General features: G+C 46.9%; 1 protein-coding gene across 2 annotated transcripts in view; it reads left to right on the forward strand.

Moving 5' to 3' along the window:
* TESK2 (testis associated actin remodelling kinase 2) overlaps positions 1–23,708 on the forward strand; it is a 610,614-nt gene extending 586,906 nt beyond the window's left edge. For both annotated transcript variants that reach the window (XM_086952281.1, XM_086952282.1), the window contains 2 exons: positions 734–875; positions 21,946–23,708. In XM_086952281.1, the coding sequence (XP_086808407.1) occupies positions 734–875; positions 21,946–22,955 (1,152 nt within the window). In that variant the 3' untranslated portion in view covers positions 22,956–23,708. The remainder of the gene's footprint in view (positions 1–733; positions 876–21,945) is intronic.
* Positions 23,709–24,472: the final 764 nt, after the last annotated feature.

Here is a 24,472-nt window from a genome sequence, read left to right on the forward strand (position 1 = left end):
CCATTGAATTGAGAATTGTTGTCCTCACTCAAGCCCATTAAGACACAGGTCTTCTTATTAAGGACTGCACTGGTATTTATTGCATTAACTAGTGGCTCAAAGTCTTAACAAATATCAAACACAACATTTCTGCTTTGTAATGTTTGTGAGCTTCAAAACAGAAGTCATAATTTGAGTTGAAAGATGGGCTTGCTCTTGGAAGGACTTGGACAGAACAGCATTCACCACTTTGTGTTACAGGTCATGGGCTCCCTTTCTCTATAAGGCTTTGGTGCAGCCAGCATAGTCCTGCAGAGCTGACTTAATGATGGCACACAAGTCTTTGGAATGGACCTAGACACTGCTGAATCACTGTCTAGTCCACCATACTCTCAGGTTCAGATTCAGTTAACACCTTAGTATTACTAATCTTTTTTGGGCCATTATTTAAAGATAGCTCATGGTATATTTCCTGTATTTAATTTATTGTTAAAATGACATAGCTTTAAGTAAGCTTTTTATCCGCTGTGGTTTTCTGAAGTTAGTGAAGATTCAGATAGCGATAGCTGCATCACAAGTTTGTGCAGATCTTACTTTCACTCTTTGAACACAATTTTTTTCAGGGCTCCTTTCTTTTCTGCAAACTCCAGTGCTTGTAAGTTTCCTGCCTAAACTTTCTCATTGCAAAATCCTTGCAGGGAAAGATTTATGTGCACTTTGCATGCCAGAAAATAACGCTGTTGTCTTCTTCTAGATGGACCCTCAACGCCGGCCTTCATTTGCAGAAATAGTTCAAACGCTGGAGCAAATTTTAAATCGGTTGAAAAATGAAGATTCTGAGAGAGAGAAGCGACTCCCAGACAACACTGACAGGAAAATGCTTTCTGTGCCAAAAGGTGAGTGTTTGGATTCAAGGGGTTTTGAGTGCCTCTCTGGCGCTGTGTGGTAAATGTACCCCAGTACTACATCGGTCCATGGCTTGCGGCATCAGTCAGTATCCGCACAATCATCTGATCTTCTTCACCTGAACCATAATGTCCCTTTCCATGGACTCCCTGAAAGGTGTCTGTCATACACTAGAGCGTTAAGGGCATTCTTTAGCTTACCTGTGCGAGGGTCACCAGGAATCCGCCATATGCAGAGCGGTCTAGCCGGGGCCGCTGCTGTGCTGGTGGCGCTGCTATGTTAGTAAAAAATAAATGAATACAAATCTGCAAGAGCGTATTTGCTTTCACAAAGTGAGGTGTTGTTTCATCAATCGCACGGATGAGCTGTTGGATGCTAGTCTTGAGGTACTCTGACTGGGCAGGGTAAGAATCACAATGTTGTATTATGTTGGGTGCTGCCGATCAGGGCAATGTGTGGTTTCCAGTAATGGAGATGGTGATTTGTTGGAGCTCCTTGGGTGACTGGAATCAGTAGAGTCCTTTCACTGGTATGCATTTGGTGTTAAAGGTCAGAGGTTAATTGTACTGGCAGACCCATGTGAAAGCACAAGTGCATTGGCATAGCTTCATCAGACCTGACCCTGGAATAAGTCTGGTGTTGCCAATCAGGATGAATGAATGAAATTAAAATGAAATGAATGAACAGGGAAATGAATACGTGTGTTGCAAATATGATTGATGTACCTTCCAAGTCAGTGAGAGTTTGTTTGAACTGGAAGAAGTTGTGTGCGTCCTAATGCCCTGAACTGAGGGTACTCGGTGGTGCTCTGATGCCAGATTCAGACTGACTTTTAGAACGATCACGCAGTGCCCGTGGGTTGGCTTGAGAGGTCACAGTGTGGACTGTTTGTTTGGGATGTTTGAGGGTGGCTTTTTACAGTCTTGTAGGCTGGTTTTTAATGTTAAGTTATGTTACATTAACACAAGCATTGCCTGCAGCAAGCTCAAATCTATGCAGTATTCCATATCTTTCAAAACACCCATACAGTATGTCTTCACAAGTTAAAAACTGCCCCAACGTGGGCAACTGTTTTATGTATTTGATGCAGTAGTTGGTGCCCGGGGCTATTTTCTGTCCCAGTACACTCCTATCTGCGGATGCAGTGCTGAGATAGATGGGAGGTTGCATAGCTCTGCCACTTAAATTTTAGTGTGCCTGTACTTGCCAAAATATGGATGTTAAGTTGTGTATCTAGAAAAGTGGCTACTAAATCAGCTGTAGATTGCCATTTTCAAACAGTACTGATATTCAGAACCTGTTGAGTAATGAAGGCCAATGATTGTGAGAACATTGCACACCCTAGGTTTCTGCTTTTATCCATCTCCATACACATATTTGGGATCTTGGGCCCTTCCAGGAATTGGCGAGCTGTATTACGTTTCACCAGGCGATCGGAGTCAGAATATCACCGCAGTGTTCTTCTGGCCACAGTCGGACAGTGTTAATCCTTCCTAACCAGCAGTTAAAAGTAAAGGCAGGATACTGCACTCCTTGAGACCTTCTTCAAACCTGACCTATACAAATCCGACACGTGGGCATAGAAAGCTTTAGGCATAATGAGATTCGGTGATTAATGAGGATGTAGCTCAATACGCAAACTATATTGCTTGTGATCTGCTTCCTTCATGTAAGTATGAAGACTTGTGAATTATCTGTTGTCCCATGCTGCCTTATAACACACTTGCACGTTTTCATATTAGTGAAACCTATGCTTGAGCATTCAATGCTGCTTTGACCTCTGACTTCCTGTTGTGTCAACATTACTAAAAAATAATTTGCTCAGCTAGTTACTTGAATTACTTTTACATTTGAAAATTGTCACAGTGCATTGCCTTTAGCTCTTTACTTAAGTGTAACATATGGCAAAACCTCTGAGTTGGAAACGTTATTTTAATCCATTAGATTTGATTAAAAAAACAATGGACAAACATTAGTTTAGGTTTTTCCCCCCAACCTTATGTTAATGGTTTGTCATGTGGTTTGGAATTCGCCTCAGCGCATCCTGTACAAAGGGGCTACTAAGGAATCTCTGGGTATCTTTTACATTTGGTTGGCATGGTAACTCTAGATCTGGCATCTGGTTATGTCAAGCAGGTCTGAAGGATCTTCGTCAACCATTTCTGAAGGGTTTTCGTCAAGCCTTTTTTGAAGGATTTTAAAAAAGCCTTAATAAAATCTTGAAACTGATTTTAAAATGCTCTGTGCTACCGTCCACCTCATAAGTGTCAATTTCTCTCTCTACAAAGGACTCTACTGCCATTCCTCTTTTCCATGGTGGAGTTTACCCTGACAAGAGCGGATTGGTTCATGAGGTCTGGGTGCAGTCTGGTTGTGCATATACCCAAGCTTTAAATCTAACCTGTTATGCGGGCCAAAACAAGTGCTCTGGTACTTTGGCCCAAAATGTCGGATATTACATGAATTTGGAGGATTGATGACCACAATAAGAGAAGAAACTATGCACAACGTGTTCCTCACCTCCATTAAAAAAAAAACAGCCAGTAGTGCCCTCTGCCAACGAAAAGTATTTGATTTGCACCAATACATTAAGTGTTTGATTTATAAAGCACCCTATTGCTCTTCAGTGAGTTTCCTGAGCTCCAGAAAGCGGATGCATACCAGGAAGAGGGTACGGCTCATCAACAAAACAGGTTTTTAAATGTTGTCTAAACTGGTTATGACGGAGTGCTCATTTCTTGTGGCTGAGAGTTTTTGTTGAGGAACTTCCTCCCATTCTGACCTTTTTAACATTGGGCGCACGTAAGAGATTGGCAGAAGCCAATCACATGCATCGAACCTATGAGTGAACAGATTCTAAAGATATTTGGGAACAGTGTCGTCACAGGCTTTGTGACCGAGATCTGTGAAAATAGATCACTTTGCAAATAGAAGTCAAGGCAGTGAAGATAGAGGGTGATAAATTGCCACTCAAGGCAGAAGGCCTCCTATGAGGCATGCAGCCATGTGTTGTATCAGCTGCAATCTCTCTGATGAGTGTCCCCTTTGGATGCCAAAATATATCAAATATCTGAAAGAAACAGTTAGTTATAGATATCTTACCTTAGAATATCCCCCAGACATCGGAATGGAACCGGAAAGTTTTTCGTCAGCAGTACCCATGCGTGTCATTAGACATCGTGGTTGCCGAGATGACGTTGAGGATATTACTTAGAAGCAGCCCTCACCGCTGATGTCCGTTCTGTACACAACTTTCCGCGCCAGCAACCTAACCTGCTTTTCTTACAGATATATCGTTACGAAGGTAAGTAACTTGTTCTACAATAGTGCAACCTGGATATGATGATTGCTTGAATCACTCTCTTGTGACATTGAGGGGACGCAATATCTTGGAGTACCTTAGGATGATGGAAAAAACAAGTGGAGAAAATGTTAGTAATTTGAGTATTAAATGATAGAGAATTGTTCACTAATACTCCTTTATTTCATGCAGATGAGACTAGTGTGGGCAGGGCTCCCGCATGTCATGCCTCCAAATGTATCACCATAGCAATAACGAACCACTGAGGATCTGAAACCACAGCTGTCTTAAACGCCCTGGGTGTAGCCACCCATCACATTCCTTCACTTATACCCTATTCTTCCTCATTGTGCAGGATGTTTCTTCTGGCTTATGGTATTGCCCCAGTTCGCTCATGCTTTCTCTTGACCTGTTACTGCCCTGTGATTCTCTTCTGCTACCTACAGCCCAGTTTCTTGTTATCCCGTTATCTCATAACAAACAAATAAGATCTTTGAATGAATAACTTCGCCAAAGATGGATCAAGAAATCTGGGCTCTTTCCCCTACCCTCCTTTAAAGCAACCCCTCTAGTTTAGCTCTGTGTGAGGATTGTGGTGCATTATATGGTGTGATTTTGCGACCTCACATTATAATGCCATTTTTATGAATTTTAAGACCTCAATATGGGAAAAATCCTCTGGAGGGTTCCGGAGATACCTATTTTTAAGTATAACTTAAATCTCAGCTTTGTAGTTCAAAACATAAAGGCGTTTTGATAAGTGCACAGTTTGGAAGCTTTCTAAAAGAGTGGTTTGACTACTCTGGCCCAGACTGGGTGACCAACTCCAACAGGAAGATGCTAAGGGGGAGACATTAAATAGTATTTGGACAGTTACCTGGACACCAAAGCAATCTCCAGTCCAGTTCCACACTTTATGCATGGTCCTCCACATACTTCAATAGAGTGGTCCTAATCCTGAGGATATAGGATGCTGAAAGATGCTCTGGGTGCTGTGTGGTCGACGAGGGTCGTTCTTCGGTCTACAGACCAGGTGGTATTATTTTGGCTACATGGTGACGTCACTCTAACTCCTTTTTGGTTCAGCAAAAGTTTAGTTATGACTGGGCTTATGGTCTCTGGTTACAGCAGGTACAGCAGTTTCCTTTGGTGAGAACTAGTCTGTTTTTAGTCCGACAGATTCTGGTGCAACGTTTAGCATCAAGGATTGGTCTTCACTGCACATCAGCAGTCCGCACAAATTCAATGAAAGTGACCACTGACTGGCCAGAACAGGCTACTCCAGCTTTTATGGCCCTGGTGCTGAAACGGGGAGTCACCTGATTTGCTGACTCTTGAAGTTCATGTTTTCTTTCTGGGGCCATACAGGGCCTTTTCCACGAGCCAAGCAATACAGGCACAGTCCTCTGTGGTAGCCCAAGAAGCAGCAGGTGCAGTCCAGTATTTGGTGCAGCCTCTTGCCAGTTCCTGGTGTCAGCAGGGCAGGCCTTTTTTGCTCCTCTTTCAAGTCCAGGTGGGACCTTAGGTCTTGGAAGCCAGGGGTGCCATATTAGGCCCAGAAACTGCCCTTGGGGATGAAGTCACCAGCCAATGGGCTGCCAGGTTCCCTCCCATTTTATGGTGACTTCCGACTATATACGGCATCTGGATATCTCGGAGAGCACTATTCTGCCCACTCCCAAGATGTCGGCCCCCCTTCTCATGGTTTGTGGAGCTTGGTAGCCCACTCTAGATGCATGGCCACCAGTGGGCCACACGCCCACAGAAAAAAGTTTGGCTCTGTCCCCTCCACCAGTCCACCTACCAGAGCATTCTTTCTTGAGTGTGGTTGCCATTTGCCAACCAAAGGCGGCTTTTCCTTTGAAGTTCACCTTTTGGACCAACACCCTGTGTGGCTTCCTGCGAGGGTGAGGTAACACCTCTCTGCAGCATGCCTCTATCATTCCTGCACTTGGGAATCGTTCATACTCCTCCCCAGGAGGGTAGAAGGCTGTCTGGTGGCCTGCATTTGTGAAAGGCCACTGGATTTACTGGGCAACAGTGGCACCTTTCTAAAAGTCATTTTTCTTAAAAGTTGCATCTAATTCGACTTGGGCATTAAGTTGGGTTTGTCATGATTTATTTGATACCTTAAAGCATGAACTTTAGCAGTCCATTCAGATGTTAGCAGGGCTGAGCTGGCCGCCTGTAACTTTGTACTTGCCAGTGGGGCTACTAGCCTTTCCACAGAAAAAATGAAAATTTGAGGCTTTTACTGTTGGGACATAAGAAATAAGGCCTTCCTTAAGGGTGACATACATATACCATTAAGGTAGGTTAGGGCTTTGCTATGCGTTTAAAAGCTGTGGAAGGCTGGGAGCCATGTGGTACTTTGTCACATTCAAGGTGGCACAATCAGTGCTGCAGCCCTGGGTTGACACTAAGTTACATGCCCCGGGTACTGTTTGTACAATATATATTAGGGACCCATAAGTAAGCCAACTTATGACAATTGTGCATAGCCAATGCATTGTATAATTTGTAAAACGTTTTGAACTCTGGCACAGAGGTCTGGGTAGCAGGCCTCGGTACACTCTGAGTCGAAAAACCAGCAGCATCTGTCCAAAACTTTGGAGATGATCGTGCAAAAAGACGCATTTCCTTACACTGCATATCATGGCTTTTCAGCCTGTTGGTGGCCTAAGCTGTTGGAGAACTGTTGACGTGTGATGACTTATTAGTTTCAGTGGAACGTGCTGGAAAATGTGGGAGATAGTCTGAAAGTAATCTGCATTTTTAATCGTAGATATGATTTCTCTAAAATGTTCCTGCAGTCCAGAAATTAGTGTTGAGCAGCAGACACTCACCTTGAACGAGTGGGACACCTTGTTGTTCACATAGTAGGCAGAAAGAATATATTGGTTTGAAGGAGCTTTTGCTTCCTGGAAACAGTAACACACATTTCCTCTGAAAATCATGTAACTGCAATAAGCATAAAATTCAGAAATAAGTTAAATGCATTTTTGAGTCCCCTTTATTCACTGGTGGATACTTCACTAATGTAATGTAATGTAATGTAAAAATTACTTCTTAAGCGCGACTAACACCTAGCGGTTTCTTGGCGCTCGAGCAGCAGGGAAAAGACAGTCCGCGAGGCAAGGGTATTAGTGGTAAGCATTACAGAACAAGCGAGTTTTGAGAAGGGACCTGAAACATGCATAGGGAGAGGCAGTTCTAACACTTAGAGGAAGTGAATTCCAAAAGGAAGGAGCAAGAAATGAAAATCTTAGTCCTCCATGTTTCTTGTGTTTAAAAACCGGGACCTTAAGTAGGGCCTGGTGGGAGGAACGAAGATTACGAGAGGGAACGTAAGAGTGTAAAAGTGAAGAAATAAAGCGGGGGCTCCTGCCGGCGAGAGACTTAAAGATGGTACAGCCTAGCTTAAATTTACAGCGCTCGGACACAGGGAACCAATGGAGGGATTTTAACAGAGGGCTCACATGTTGGTGCCTAGGTTGATGGTAGATGAGGCGTGCAGCCTGGTTCTGAACGGATTGCAGCCTCTTCAATAAATAGGACGGGATACCTGCACATAAAGAATTGGCATAATCAATCCTTGAAATGACTAAAGCTAGCAGGACCAGGGTGAGGGCCTCAGTGGTCAAAAAGCAGGCAATCTTCCGAATTTTGCGAAGCTGGGAGAAGCTCGACGAGATTACAGCATTGATCTGGGGCTTCATCGTGAGATCATTACTGACGATGACTCCCAGACTTTTTGCTGAGTCGACAGGGCTCGGGGGGAGACCTAGGCTTACTGGCCAAAAGGTAGATTTCCATGGGTTAGTAGCTCCCCCGACAAGCACCAATTCTGTCTTGTCTGGGTTGAGCTTGAGGTGATTAACCCCCATCCAGTCGCGGATGTGGCAGAGGGTAGACTGGAAGTTAAGAATGGACTCCGCCGAGCCATCAATGTTAAAAAATCAGCTGGATGTCATCCACGTAATTAAACGCGGTGACATGATTGCCGCGTAAAGACCGAATAAGGAGAGTCAAATATAAATTAAAAAGAAGAGGGGGATAGGGAGGAACCCTGCGGGACGCCACATGTTAGGCCAACCCTGTCAGCAGTAAACTGAGAGAGCCGGACCGCCTGATGGCGGTTGGACAGGAAGGAGCGAACCCAGTCCAGAGCGGCACCCCGGATGCCAGCCTCCCTGACACGGTCATATCATGGTCGACCGTGTCAAAGGCGGCCGACAGATCCAGGAGCACCAGAACCTGGCTGATGTTAGTCCTCCCCTCTCCGCAGTTCCTCCATAACTGAAAGTATAACTGACTCCGTAGAGTGGGCGGGTCTAAAACCGGCCTGTTGGGAGTCGAGGTATTGGGAGTGTTCGATGAAAGAGCTCAAAGTATTAGTGACCTGAGACTCTAGCACTTTACTGAGGTAAGGGAGAAGGGAAATGGGGCAGAAATTGCTCATAACCGTGGGGTCCGCCGTGGTTTTTTTTATGATGGGCACGACCTCGGCAACCTTGAAAGAGCTGGGAGCCAGGCCAGAGGACAGGGACGAGTTCAAAAGTCCCAAGGGAGGGAGCGGACAGGCTGTGAAAGCCTCACGAAGAATCAAAGGAGGACAGCAGTCAGTGGGAGACCCAGAAGTGACCTTGCTCAAGAAGGCTAAAAATTCATCCTCCAAAATTGGGGGGATCAGGGTGATTTGCTGCGGATTAGGAGAGAGCAAGGAGAGATCGAGCCTAGGAAGGGAAGAGGAGCCAGCGAGAGAAATGCTCTTTTTAATATTGACAATCTTGTCCACAAAGAACTGATTAAGGGAGTCACAAATCGCTTGGGAAGGGAGAGGTTTAATGGTGACCCTGTCTGGATGCGACAGCTCCTCCACAATGGAGAAGATGTCTTTAGTTTTAGTGGCAGAGTTGACAATTTTTTGTGAAAAGTAGGAGGATTTGGCAGATAAAATCGCTGTCTTGTATTCTTTAAGCAGAGACGTATACCGCAACTTTGTGTCCGCGTTGTAGCCTCGTCGCCAACGGCGCTCAGCCTGCCTAAGTTCGAGCTTTGAGCCTTTAAGGCAGGGGTCTCCAACCTTTTGTGTTGTGAGAGCTACTTCTGGTCAGTGAAAATCATCGTGAGCTACCAAACCCCAAGCAACTCGCGCATTATTCCGAGAGACCTCCCACGCCCAGTTTCATTGCCATTAAGGTTAAAAAAACTATTTTCTTGAGATCCCACTATAATGTGGTTTGAATGCAAGACTTAAAGTTCCCTAGAAACACTGAAAGGATTGACTTTGGATTTGTGTTGTGTTGTCAAACCACTTTACAAAATTTCACAATAATAGCTTCAAAATCAAGACCTTTTTATAGCCGTCACTGAAATAATCATTGTAATGCAGCTTAATTAACAAACAAACAGGAAAAGCAATCCTACCTTCAGTGTGGAACTGTAGGATGTCCTCTAAGGCTGTGTAATCTGGTAGCCTGGCGGGGGCAGTTCCAAATCACTTAATCTCCCAGTGCCTAACAAAAAGTAATGTGCCCGTTTGTAACGTAACTGGTGCTCATGTAAAGCGCTATGATACCTTCGGTTCTAGTTTGCGCTATAAAACTGCACACAAAAAGAAAATGATACAGTTCCCCTTGAAAAGTACATTCCCCAGGGCCCAGCCTGAAGAACATCACTGCTGTTCAAGACAAGCTGGCATACTATTGCAGCCATACAGGAAGATGATGGGCACTGGGCAGCATGTGTGAGCCTTGGCTCCTGGCCAATAGGTGGGAATGTATTAAATAGGTAGGGTCATGACATGCCACATTACTGACATGTGGGCTGTATGTTAAGAAGACTCACAGACACAACAAAATAAAGCATACGCCACGATAGTGACACAACACAAGGCGTGAAAGAGGAGGCCACTGCTTGTCGGAATGGGAAAGAAAAGAGGCCCGGGCACCAAATTAGAAGTGCACGTCTGAGGCTTAATCCTATCCTGTGTGGAAAGTGTAGGTGTGTAAAAACATGAGATGGTGAGAAAAGGTGTTAGAACAGGCTCTACTACTGAACACACATGAGCAATCGAAGAATGCAACAATTGTCCCATGAGACTCACTTATCACAGTACATCTCATACTTTCGAGGTACACAACGTCGTAATGGAATCATTGATCACTTATCAAATAATACCAAAAATGAGAACAGAACAATTCTCTCTCAGTTTCCACAAATAACTAACTTACTAGGAACGCAGTGCAATATGTAATGATAATGCAGATGACACACTGCTCAAACGGTGGACATATACAACAAGCATTTACAATGCAATGGTCTCGGCATCATTAAAGGTAGAGCTATTGGCATTGCTCATGACATTTCTTTTAATCATAAATAAATGGCATTGTCATTTACATTGCCAATACACAGCACTCTGCACTCAACAACACTCACTACTCTGCACCTGCACTCACAACTCTGCGCACTCACAACTCTGTGCACTCACAACTCTGCGCACTCACAACTCTGCGCACTCACAACTCTGCGCACTCACAACTCTGCGCACTCACAACTCTGTGCACTCACAACTTTACCGCCTGCTTTCAAAGAGGAAGCAGTTTCCATTCTAAGGAGCTCTGACAGTCTTATAGTGTTGAAGATGTCAGCAATGTGAAGCCACTTCTTGCCATATGCTTACAATTTGGTGAGTGTTGGTTTGGATTGGAGTCCTACAGTCCATCCACAACATCAAATACACAGTGGCACAAGTGTCAATGAGGGAATCAGTTCGGATGATGTATAGTTGCCACCTTGGTTTTGTTTGTTTCTCACGCCTGCCACTTTTTGTAAGAGCTGAAACGAGGTGCAGGCTTTAGGCAACTAGGTGTTTCAGAGATTTCAGTGATTTTATATGTTAGTTACAATTACAGGTTGTGTGCGCAAACCTAAGGATCCCTCAATTGACAAATGCCAAGGGGCTGTTTGGATGTAGGAATAAATCACCAATTGCACATGCCTCAAATCCATTTAAAAGAGCAGTCATGATAAAGAGTAGCATGTTGATGAAGAAAACTTTAAGGGGTGCGGAATTGAAATGCGTGGAGGTGGTCATCAGGGATGAGAAGCAAATAGCATGGCTTAAGAATTAATGTAAAGTGGGGCTGGCGTGGCGCCTTCTCCACAAACTGTGTCTGTTACCACCTTTTGCTTCTTTCCCCATGCACAGCATTAAGGGTAGAAGTGGTCAAATACAACTCCACTTTCACTTGTGAAAATTTCCCGAGGCATATGGGACTGACTCACTTAATATCAGAAAGTCTGGGAAACATCTCCCGAGCGCGGGGGGGGGGGGGCTTCGGGGGGGGGGGGGGGGGAGACTCACGGGGGGGGGAGTGACTTGCGGGGGAGGGGAGGGGGGAGTGACTTGCGGGGGGGGAGGGCGGAGAGTGACTCACGGGGGAGGGGGTAGAGACTCGCGGGGGAGGGGGTAGAGACTCGCGGGGGAGGGGGGAGAGAGACTCGGGGGGAGTCACAAGCAAACTTGACGTCTCCCCGTGCCAGGGTCGCCTCTTGCCACACTTCCCTGAATGCTTTCTTAAGGACAGCCTATATTTTGGGGCCTGAACGTGCCCTTTGACCTCTCTTTTCGCTCTCATTCAGTGTCCTACCGAAATCTAATTATAACGCCCCAGTGGTGGGACTTGGAGAGCTTCCATTAGTCACTAAGCACGTATTTCACCACCTTTGCCTCTTTAAAATGGACAGGGCATCCTGTGCCTAGTTAGTGTGTTTGAAAGAGGCGATGGAACCCAGACTGACCCAGTGTGCCCCCCCCAGGGAGGCAGTGGCGTAAGGCAAAATGATGGGACCCCTGCAAAATGTGCTGAGGCGCCCCGACTCTCCCATGGCTCACAGATACTCATTGGCCTTGGGCCAAATGGGGGCCCATGGAGGGTGGCATCCCCACCCCCTCCGCTGCAGGGGCTCAGGGGCATGCATTGCACGCCTACAGGGGGCGCTGGGCTGAACGCAAAAGCCTCTTGTGCAGTAAATGTTCCAGAATTTACTTTTGCTGTCATTCTTTGATTTTCACATTTCCATGAAAAGCCCAGGTCACTGTTTATTTGACGGTGTGAGATATAGTTAATGTAAAGGGAAACGCGCTCCCTGACATATTCGCGAAGTGCCTCGAGGTAAGGTTGGTTTACTTGACCTCCTGGTGATTTTAGCCTGCCTTACATCACCAGGGCCTTCATCTGTCTCCACACCCCCAGTGGATAATCCCCCATGCCCCGGAAACCTTGCAGCTCGTTACCTCATCTGCCCCTAGAAGCCTTTTACCATCTAGCACCTTTCTTTAGGTATTCCAGGCGCCTTGCAACTTCATTCCAACTGCCCATTTTACATCACTCTTAACTGCTCTGGCGTCCTTGCCTCCCATGAGGTGTCATGCAAGGCTCCTGAAATTGGGGCACCCTAACCCACTCTGGTTTCTATGGAGCTTGGATCACTGACCACTTACTCAAGGTTTTTAGGCGCTTTACATCACTTTATGGTTTTGAGTCACTGACCTCACTAAACATCTTAAGGGACTATTTGAAAGTTTCTAGCCTCCCTCCCTCCTTAATTCATCTACAGTTTCCTAAGTCCTACGTTTCAATGAATGTTTCTTACCACCTTGGGCGTTTCTGGAGTGCGTTATTTAAGTATACAGGGGTCCCTATTCTCCTCAGCTCACTCAGTTATGATTTCAGAGTGCTGTAAGCCTTGTACACCCCCTGAGGCCTGCGGGCCCCAAACCTCATTCCATGAAGGTTTTGAGGGCCTTTGCCTCGCTCCATTGAAGTCTCTGGGTGCCTTACCTCACTGTTAGCAGCCAAACAGACCTATCACCAGGGGTGTAGCTTCGGGGGTTACACCACACCCTATTAAATGGATTATCTAGTAAATAGTTGGATACAGCTGCTTTCTGTTTGGTGTAGTTTAGTGCAAGTTCTTAAAACTGTTGGTTATTTTTACAACAATCTGTGTTTTTAGTATCCCATGTAACATAAGGTGTATTTGTAAAGTGCACATTCACCACAACGGGTATCTTGGCATGGATAACAGATGTTTATTGTTACCCAAATCAATAGTACTCATTTTATCGACCTCAGGAGGATGAAAGGGTGAGTGGACCTGCTGGGATTTGAACCTGTGACCATGACGTCAAACATAGGCCCCTACAGGAGACACTAGTCCACTAAGCCACCAGACCCTGCTAATCTGCACTGTTCTCCATCTCCACTGCCCCTTAAGCCTCTTCCTTCCCTCTCAAATAATATAGTTTGCCATTATATGCCAGCGTGATTATTGGGAAATCCGAAGTCACCCCTCCCCCAACCCCCAAATAAAAAATCTTAATGACCAAGCTACACCCCAGCCTCTGTCATGTGTGAAATTTACAGCCAGCTCGGGTCTTTCAATAAACAATACATTGCTTAATCGGACTTGTAGTTCCAATTTTAGCCGTATTAGAATGGAATTTGTTAAAATCACATGCAGAGTGCCGCTGTATACTAAAAAGTCAGGAAAACCTAAAGTTATAAATGACATGGGCTACTTGACTTCTATGCCCACCCTTTAAAAAGTCAGAGTGTTGTGCCCCAGAGTATGAAGGCGCTCGTGTGCTTTAGCAAACCCATTGGGTGTTTCTAGCCTCTATCACGTTCTGAAGGCGTCTGCACTCCTTCCTATCCCAATCTCTGGAAGTCCCTGGACATCTTGCCGCACTCTTTGAAAAGCTTTGTGTGCCAGGCGCCTTGCAGTGCATTCCGAGGTTTCAGGGCACTTTACCAGACTCTTTGCAAATCTTAAAGTGTCATTCCAAGCGCTTTGCCGCAACCCATCCTGGGCGATTTCAGGAGCTTTCTCTCACTGTCAACCTCTCTAGTTCCGAGAACCTTACTTCACACATTGGGCGCTTCTGGGCGCTTTATCTTGGTCTCTGAAAGATTCTGACTGTCTTGCCTTGCTCTCTGAAAGTCTCTTGGTGCCAGGCGCGTTGCCTCGCTCCCTGAAGGTTTCGGGGCACTTGTATCTACCCCTATAAACGTTTCTGGGCACTTTACTTCTCTCTCTGAAAGTGTTCGGACGCCTAACCTTGCTCCCTAGAGTTTTCAGCGCGCTTCACCCCACTCGCTGTAAGTTTTTGGGAGCTGAGGGCCTTAACTCCCTACCTGGGATTTCTAGGCACTTTACCTCCCTCTATGAAAGTTTCTGGGCGCCTTACCCCGCTCCTTGGCATCGGACTTCTTGCGTTTGAGCCGGTCCTTGACCCGCAGCCTGGAGAATGTCTTCTTCAACAGAGGCTCCGCCATGGTGGAAACTGGTGGGGGCACTCTAGGACGGACAGGGGGGTCCCCGAGGCCCCCCTGGAGTGCAGCCCCCCAACTCTAGCGGCCGCTCTTCCATCCTCAGCTCCTCCTCTAGTCCAGCTCCTCTGGAAGGAAAGTCGCAGGAAGCGAATTCCAGGCCTGCTTTCAGCCACTGTTTTCCCTTTTGGGTCTTAGGCTGAGTAGGGCGGGGGCGCGAGGAGGGGGCGACTGTGGGAGTCTGGGTGTTGTAGTCTCTCTATCCCGCTCTCTCCATCTCTCTCTCTCGTTTTATTTCTATTTGCCTGCGTCTTTCACAAGCGGATACTGCTTTGTCACAGAGCAGATGAGAGATGGAATTCTGTGCACCTTTTGAAGAATTTGACTCACTCCTCGGACAATCTGAACACTTCTTTAGATAACTGTGAGAATCGGGACGGGAGAGAATCGCGGGGCGGGCGGGGGGGGGGGACGGGAGAGAATCGCGGGGCGGGCGGGAGAGACTCGCGGGGGGGGGGGGGGGGGAGAGCCTCGGGGGACGGGAGAGCCTCGGGGGACGAGGCGCGGGGGACGGAAGAGCCTCGGGGGACGGGAGAGCCTCGACGGGAGAGCCTCGGGGGACGGGAGAGCCTCGGGGGACGGGAAAAATAAACGGCAAAAACAAAAACATGGAAAGAAAAATAAAACGGCAAAAACAAAACGGCGGCCACAACGACTTTCGGATTCGGGGCGGGAACGAGGACAGCGGGAGCATGCGACCTACCTCATGTACAACAAACAGCTTAATGGCGGCCGGCGCTCCTGAAATTTTTCGGAATTGGGGGCGTGGTTTTGATGTTCTGAGTGACGGACAACGTCACTGTCTAAAGAACATCAAAAATGACGCCCCCAAATCCGAAAAGGACGGGGCTACATTGGAGTGACTGATCTCTCCTCCAATGGCTGGCCTCCGTTTAGGAACGATTTACAAAAGGGGGTGGTAATGAACAGAGTGTCTGAATTGAGCAGACCACTCTTACCCAGTCCAAAGATCAGGGCTTGATCCATCACCGTTATTTATCTCACTGCCCCATCCCAGCTCAGAACCTGGCTATATGCAAATCAGTCTGTCCCTGGCCCAGTGCATCATGGGAACAGGGCAGACTAAACTACCAAGCCAATTCTTTACCAGAAAGGAGACAAGCTACCGGGGACCGGTTTCTGGCATTTCAGCCTCTTCGGCCCGGCTTGCTTGAATCCTGATGGAGCAGTGAGAAAGGGACTCATGTCTGAGTATACCCTGCCACACCTATAGTGGCCAAAATCGATTTACAAAAGGGGGTGGTGATGAACAGAGTGTCTGAATTGAGCAGACCACTCTTACCCAGTCCAAAGATCAGGGCTTGATCCATCACCGTTATTTATCTCACTGCCCCATCCCAGCTCAGAACCTGGCTATATGCAAATCAGTCTGTCCCTGGCCCAGTGCATCATGGGAACAGGGCAGACTAAACTACCAAGCCAATTCTTTACCAGAAAGGAGACAAGCTACCGGGGACTGGTTTCTGGCATTTCAGCCTCTTCGGCCCGGCTTGCTTGAATCCTGATGGAGCAGTGAGAAAGGGACTCATGTCTGAGTATACCCTGCCACACCTATAGTGGCCAAAATCGATTTACAAAAGGGGGTGGTGATGAACAGAGTGTCTGAATTGAGCAGACCACTCTTACCCAGTCCAAAGATCAGGGCTTGATCCATCACCGTTATTTATCTCACTGCCCCATCCCAGCTCAGAACCTGGCTATATGCAAATCAGTCTGTCCCTGGCCCAGTGCATCATGGGAACAGGGCAGACTAAACTACCAAGCCAATTCTTTACCAGAAAGGAGACAAGCTACCGGGGACCGGTTTCTGGCATTTCAGCCTCTTCGGCCCGGCTTGCTTGAATCCTGATGGAGCAGTGAGAAAGGGACTCATGTCTGAGTATACCCTGCCACACCTATAGTGGCCAAAATCGATTTACAAAAGGGGGTGGTGATGAACAGAGTGTCTGAATTGAGCAGACCACTCTTACCCAGTCCAAAGATCAGGGCTTGATCCATCACCGTTATTTATCTCACTGCCCCATCCCAGCTCAGAACCTGGCTATATGCAAATCAGTCTGTCCCTGGCCCAGTGCATCATGGGAACAGGGCAGACTAAACTACCAAGCCAATTCTTTACCAGAAAGGAGACAAGCTACCGGGGACCGGTTTCTGGCATTTCAGCCTCTTCGGCCCGGCTTGCTTGAATCCTGATGGAGCAGTGAGAAAGGGACTCATGTCTGAGTATACCCTGCCACACCTATAGTGGCCAAAATCGATTTACAAAAGAAAGAAAAATAAAACGGCAAAAACAAAACGGCGGCCACAACGACTTTCGGATTCGGGGCGGGAACGAGGACAGCGGGAGCATGCGACCTACCTCATGTACAACAAACAGCTTAATGGCGGCCGGCGCTCCTGAAATTTTTCGGAATTGGGGGCGTGGTTTTGATGTTCTGAGTGACGGACAACGTCACTGTCTAAAGAACATCAAAAATGACGCCCCCAAATCCGAAAAGGACGGGGCTACATTGGAGTGACTGATCTCTCCTCCAATGGCTGGCCTCCGTTTAGGAAGCCAGCCAATGAAGGAGAGATGGGGCACGGAGGCGGGACCTTCGGCGCTACTCAGACTCATTAAATCTCCGGCCTAAGACTGCGCAAGCGCAGCCTTTTAGGCCTTCGACCTAAAAATGACACTGTACAAAGGCTTACGTTGTTTGTAAGATGATCTGAAGCAAATATGATAATTAGATAGTAAATTAAATAGCGCTACACACAAGGACACTTTCAGTTTTTATGGCTCTTTTTTTCCATTTCTTTTTTTTTCATTTAAGGTACAGGGAGATTAAGTGATTTGGCCAGAATCACAGGATGTCGGAAAGTAGAATGATGCATGTGCCCAGCCCGGAGAGCTTGGTCAACCCCTGCCACCAGAGCCCGACAGTGAGGGTGCACAGCTCTTCGGTGCCCTCCCAATGAACGACAGAAAGTCTGCCGCTATCAAAGCTCTTCCATTTCTGCCCAGTGCTCTGACGCCCGTTTCAAGGAGCAGGGGGAATGTTGAAGCGAGCGAGGGAGTGGAAGCACAGGATTAAAGGGTTGGTCGGACAATCATATATATTCGTACAGCCAGCGTCTCATCCCCGGCCTGCACAAACACAAACATATCCCTTGGACAGGTTATGTGACCTTGGATGCTCGGGGTGCAGGCGGGTGGATTACATAGGTTTGTGAGGCTGAAGAGGCAGGATTCAAACCTATATGTGTTTCTTTGCTAGTTTGCTGTATTACCCAGTCCCGGAATGATGTGAAGATTATTAGAAGCAAACGCAGGGAGACAGCCTTAGGTCATCGCTAACAGAGATTCGCTGTGGGGCTGGGCTCACCTGGGTAGGGTCGGCCTATAGGTGGCTGAAACGCACGGTGCCAGTCACAGCCCCGGATCTCCAAGTACAGGTACATACCCACAATGCATATGACTGTACAGATCTGCTAGCTAAGTTACCGGAATAGTGCAAACTGGTGTGTCTTAGCCACGGTACATCAGAGGACTTGGAAAGAAGATGACCAACCACTTCTCTGTCCCTCAGTAAAAGACCCTGCATGCTGGACGGAGCCTTACACATGACGGCATGCACTATTGCAGGGTCTTTAGCAGGCTTGACCTTTAGTGTCGTATTTCAAGACCCCATGTTGGATGTGCGCCCATGGCTTACCCTCTGCTCTGGGATTTTATTTATGCGTTTTTATATAGCTTGGACTTTACCCGAAGGTGTCAGAGCGCGTCACAATAGGAACAGAACTGATACATGAAAACATTACAAGTGAACAAATTACAAAAGCAAAAGTTATATTACATGAGATAATGCATTGGCAGTGAACAGAGACCCTCACAATAAAAAGAGAAAGCGTGCCAACTTCTGTTGTGGAAGGACACGCATGGGAACTGCAGGTGGAGGGAGGGAGTATTTGGACCGGAATAACTGGGCACCTGCTGGCATGGCCTGCATCCCGGCTGAGCACTCCCGCTCCCATCCTCTTACAAATAAATAAAAGAAAAAAGTAGTTTGGCTTGGGAGATGAGGCGGGCTAGTGGTTAATTAGGTAACTGCGGAATTAAGTTAAAAGAAGTATGATCCAGGCTGTCCCCATTGACCCCGTATTGTGTGATCCTCTGCAATTTTCTTGCCATTAGCTCCCTCCCATATGTACGCCAGCCTTCCTGCTGCTCATTGGGCGTTCTCAAGCGGAAAAGAAAGCTGCAGGCCCAACACCTGAAATCACCAATGGCAGAATACGGAGCTGTACAGTATTTTTTATTCTTTTTGCAATTTTATATAGCACAAACTTGAGGGCGGAAGCCGCCTGACGTTTATTTTGCTCCCCGTCTGTTGAACACCGGCACTTTCACTTTAAGAAGGGAGATGCGAGACGGCATCAGACTGCGGGGGGGGCGGGGGGGAAACACGGGAAAAACATGCTGTGAGCTGCTGACATACCCGTGCAGGATCCCGCATTCTCCCTTCCACTGTGGATCGAGGGAAATTAGGTGGCAAGCTGTGCTGCTGAAAAGAGGCAGATGGCGCGGGTCACAGCAGTTCTATACTGCTTGCGCGACCGGCAGTCCACCATCTGTGCCCATCCACCTGCTCTGACCTGCCCCGCCTGCTGCAGCTACGACGCACCCTTCCTTCGCAGCCCAGACAAGCCCAAACAACACTGAAGGGCTACTAAATTGAGCAGGAAGCAGCGCGAGCTACTCAGAGGGTCTCTGCGAGCTACCGGTAGCTCGCGATCGACCGGTTGGAGACACCTGCTTTAAGGTCTTCGGTTACCCACTTTTGAGCTTGATGTCTTTAAGCAGGGCTACAGTGTTACTGGCTGTTTCCAGCCAATGCGTAAGAGCTGAGGCTTGGGTGTCTATGGAATTAGCTGTAGGGGGAGGGGAAGTTTTAAGAAGATCAACAAATTTACCAAGGTCAGCCTTATTCCAATTCCGGGCTCGAAGATTGCTCTCCAAAACTCTGCTAGGATAAGAAGTAACTATAAGGGAAAAGGAAATTATAAAATGATCTGACCATAGGCAGGGGGAGATGAGCGGAACGGAGATCTCCACGTTGGATGTCCAGACCTGGTCCAGGAAATGGCCTTTAGTGTGGGTCGGGACATTTATATGTTGACAACAGTGCATACCGGATAGAAGATCCGAGAACATAGTGGAACAAGCACTCACCTTCTCATCAAAAGGTCAATAGTTAAAATCTCCTAAGATTAAAATGTTGGAGTTAATGATGATTAGTTGAGAAAGCATATTACCGAACAGCATCGAGAAGTTAGGCATTGGTTGAGGGAGGAGGTACGCTAACACACAGATGAGGGGTGTTGCAGAAGATTCCAGTCTTAGCACAAGATAATCAACCAATGGGATACAGGCCATAGTTAGGGAAGGGAATCTGATGGAAGACGTAATAATGGCTGCCACTCCTCCGCCTGGCCTGCCAGAGGCACGATCCGCTTGAAGGATATAGTAGCCAGGGGGGATAGCGGCAAGAATGTCTGGAGAGGACTCTGCATTGAGCCAGGTCTCGGTTAACAGCAATATGTTGGGTTTCACAGAGTCTAAATAATTAAAAATTTCCAACTGATGTCTTACCAGCTAGCGAGTGTTAAGGTAGCTCACTGTAAGCTTCGATGATGAGGGCCCTTTGGTGGAGGGGATGTTAGTACCTAAAAAGACGGGTGGGGGGGGGGGGGGGGGCAGCAGAGACTTGTACGGGAAGCGACGGAATCTCAGGGAACGAGTCCCTCGCGCAGAATAGTCCCAGTGACTCAAGTTTTAGCCGAGTGGTTGTCGTAAGAGGCCAGTTAGCATTTAGTTGAGTGAGGTACGCGAATGAGTATCCAGAAGAACGGACAGGGGGACATGCCCCTAGCCCCGGCCGGCCGCGGACGGGCGCAGACGGGCTTACCTTAGGCGCAACATCGTCGCGCACGTCCGCTGCGCTTCCGGGGGGGCATTGCAATTTGAAGCTAAACCCCACCCCCAACTAGAACGCTGCACACGTCACCGCCGGGGTCCAGGTCCTCACCAAAGATGGCGCCTGCCCTCCACAACAAGCAGCACGTCAGCCATGATGGACCGGGGCAGGGAGGCACACCTTGCAGGAGGAACGGGTATTAAATCACCCGCGGTCTGGCCCAGATTAAAATCGGGTAAGGAGGGTAAGGGAAGTAGTATTAAAAATAATCGGGCGGGAAGCGCAATTAGAAGTAGTATGCCTAAGAAGAAAACGGGTAGCAGAAGAGCTCAACACGATCACTCTGGCTCGCAGTCTGCCCCCAGCACTCAGCGGTCCTTCGGGAGTGCTGCCACCACATCTTCGAGCGCCGCGAAACGCCCCTTTGTCGATGGCCAATTTGAATCTAAACCCCACCCCCAACTAGAATGCTGCTCACGTCACCGCCGGGGTCCAGGTCCTCACCAAAGATGGCGCCTGCCCTCCACAACAAGCGGCACGTCAGCCGTGATGGACCGGGGCAGGGAGGCACACCTTGCAGGAGGAACGGGTATTAAATCACCCGCTGTCTGGCCCAGGTTAAAATCAGGTAAGGAGGGTAAGGGAAGTAGTATTAAAAATAATCGGGCGGGAAGCGCAATTAGAAGTAGTATGCCTAAGAAGAAAACGGGTAGCAGAAGAGCTCAACACAATCACTCTGGCTCGCAGTCTGCCCCCAGCGCTCAGCGGTCCTTCGGGAGTGCTGCCACCACACCTTCAAACGCCATTAGCAACGTTTTGCTTATTAGTCTCCATTAACCTCCATAAAAAGCTGTGCTATCCATTTCATTGATGAATAAGAGTTTACCCTTTTCCAAACCCCTTTTACTCAGCAGAGCTTAATCCTTCATTGGCCCATGTCTAGGACAGCAGACCTTCTGGTCTTAAGTTTTCATACATTATCTAGCAGTGATGACCAAGTCTATTTATAATTCACTCCATCCCATGAGAATGTAAGTAATTTAATCCGATACTTATTAATAATACTTTCAATAAAACTTTTTTCTGAGCCCAACTACCAATGGCTGAATTTTACACAGCAGTTATCTAGAATAAGCGAACATTAAAACTAGTATTTCAGTTAAGTAACGTGTTTCTTCATACTGTAATGTATTTCAGTGTTTGTAATGAATACCAGGGTAGAAGAGAGATGTTTGCGGTGACGTCTTGGGTGAATTGCCATGTCCAATGTAGCAAAGCAATTATTTATTTTGTTTCTAAATATTGAGTACAGCCAATTTTTTTTTGTTTTATTTTGCACTGCTACAAATGATCTTTATTTTTCTTCTCTCTGTAGGCCCCAATGAGAAAGTACTGAAACGAGTGAGTTCTATAGAACTGCAGGAAAACAAGATACCACCCAAGTCTCCAAGGCCACGTCGAACCATCTGTCTGTCCCGCAGTCAGTCCGACATCTTTGCACGCAAAGCTGTCCGCAAAGTCAACGTGAAGGATCCTTACTATACTCCCAACAAAGGCACAGCTCGCAAAGTCAACCCTTTCAGTGCCCGGGAGGACCTAAAAGGAGGCAAAATCAAGTTTTATGACATGCCCAGTAAGTCGGTCATCTCCCTGGTGTTTGATCTGCATTCCCCAGAAGCCGGTGACTGCACAGTGCCGTTCCCACAAGGACAGCTCCGGCAACTCTACAACTCAGACTGGCAGGATTTCTCATTTTTCCACGGACGACGTTGTCGGTCACTTCCAGTGTCGCCAGAACTTCTGCACAAAGAGTACGTCCCTTTAGACACTCTGTCTACAACTGTTGGCAAATGTGACCCTGTGCAACTGAGTGCTGATTGTCGTCAGAAACTACTTTGTAATGTTAAGTATGGTGTTCCAGAAATACCGCCATTTCAGCCTTCGTCTACAAGAGGAATGTCTCCTTTTCAGTGTGTGGAGGATATGGAATGTTCATCTGGTCCTGTCTTTCTGGGAGAGAATGGATTTTGTCCAAGCATATCACCACCTGCAGACCAGCAGTTGAACCTCAGTCCAACACCTGATTCAACTGATACTGTTCATTATATGCAGGCGTTGTCCCAGAATTCATTCCACGACAAAGGGGATATTTCCTTGGGAGGGTATGAGAACTGCATGGAGGAGATGGAGGTAGATGATGAAGTTCAGAAAAACACGTCTTGCACATTGTCAAATTCATGTGTAAGTTCTGGTTCCTCCTCTAAAATCGGGGATGCAGGGTTAGCCCTGGGTTATTCACAAGACGGCTCAAGAAGCAACTCTGTCTTTAAGTCGCCTTGTCTTTCCACAGTGTCCTCTGATTCGTCATCAAAATGTGACATTTAAGAAGAACGGGTGATATTGCATTACAAAACAGTTTCGCAATATCATGTTCTAACAATTACTAACCAGTGGATAATGGAAAGTAGCTGTGAAATTGAACAACAAACATCTGCCATTTTGATTTTGAACTGCATAATTTGAGAAGATCTGTGTTCTGTTTTCCTTTTAAAGTATTCCCTCTCACACCAGTTGTACAAATACCACCAGAATGATTGCAATAGGTGACTGGCAACTTTGTCGTCTTTGGCTTACGATGTTAGTAGGATCCACTTGTTGAGCGTTCGTACTCTGTAAGAAATCTTGTTTCACTAGTGAATTCCCCAGCAACCTAAGCTAAAGGTCTGTGGTGGGTTCCAGTGCATCCCTGTGGAAGGTTAAACATTGTGGTTTGATGTTGATGTGACCTATGATTTGAACTGTTTATTTGTGTTGGTGCCCAAGCTCAGTATGCGTTTGTAAGCAACCTGCATATGATTTGTCTGCCTGACCTGCTCCAAGTTAATCCCCCTTAGTTGTTGTATCTGAATGCATCACATGCCTTTGCAATAGTGGAACAAATATCCCATTGTCCTTGGTAGTACAACATCAGTACTGAGCAGACTTAACTGGACAATGCAGCCTGTGTTTTGAGTAACAGGAAGGCACAGCCAGGCTCACAAACTCTTTGCAATTGGGCAGTTTAAAAAACCCTTATCCCCTCTCTGCTGATTAGGTGTATGCTGTTCTGCAGTCTGAAATAGAACTCTGCTTTTAAACGTAAGTAAAAGTACAGAAAAGGGGTAAGGCTATCTTTTCGTAATACCCATGCATGCGGCTGCTGCATTTGTACCCTGTTCTTTCCTGCCTTCCCTGCCGACCAGGCTGGATAGCATAAAAGAGGAAGACTTTGGTGAAAACAGACTGCAGGAAGACTCGTATATAGTCATCCTGCAGTCTGTTTTCACCAAAGTCTTCCTCTTTTATGCTATCCAGCCTGGTCGGCCATGCAGCGGAGCCACAGATTGGCACATTTACCTTTCACATGAAGCTTCTGCTAGCTTTGGTGAGCTGGTGTGTGCAATCCATTCTCATCCACAATTATGGGGTTCATTGAGTCAGCTTGGAAGTATAGCTGAACAGCGAATTTTGCACACAAGTTGTTCAGTTACTTCATAGGAATAGTTGTCTTGGGTGATGAATCAGGCATGAAGTAGTTGCAGACGGTTTCTTGGTTATTTGTGCAACATCATCCGCTTTCATCAGCGATCGTGCCATGGGAGGGTTGCACATGGAAGGTGCTGAATTGTTTCAGCTCTCATGCTCCTTAACGCAGACTAAACGTACCCCTGACTTTGAATGGAGCGTCGGGATGTCACAATCAAATGCCTCCCTTAAGCCTACCAGCTCCTTGCCTCTATTTCTTTAACTTGGTTTTTAATTCAGCTTTTATGTTTTTTTTTAAATTGAAATAAAGGACAACTCCTTTACTTTTAAACACACTACTTAGGAATATATGTTTTGGGCTCCAGCTGTCTCATTAA

Source organism: Lissotriton vulgaris, chromosome 1_1, assembly GCF_964263255.1.
Source record: "Lissotriton vulgaris chromosome 1_1, aLisVul1.2, whole genome shotgun sequence".
In the NCBI taxonomy this organism is placed as follows: Eukaryota; Metazoa; Chordata; class Amphibia; order Caudata; family Salamandridae; genus Lissotriton; species Lissotriton vulgaris.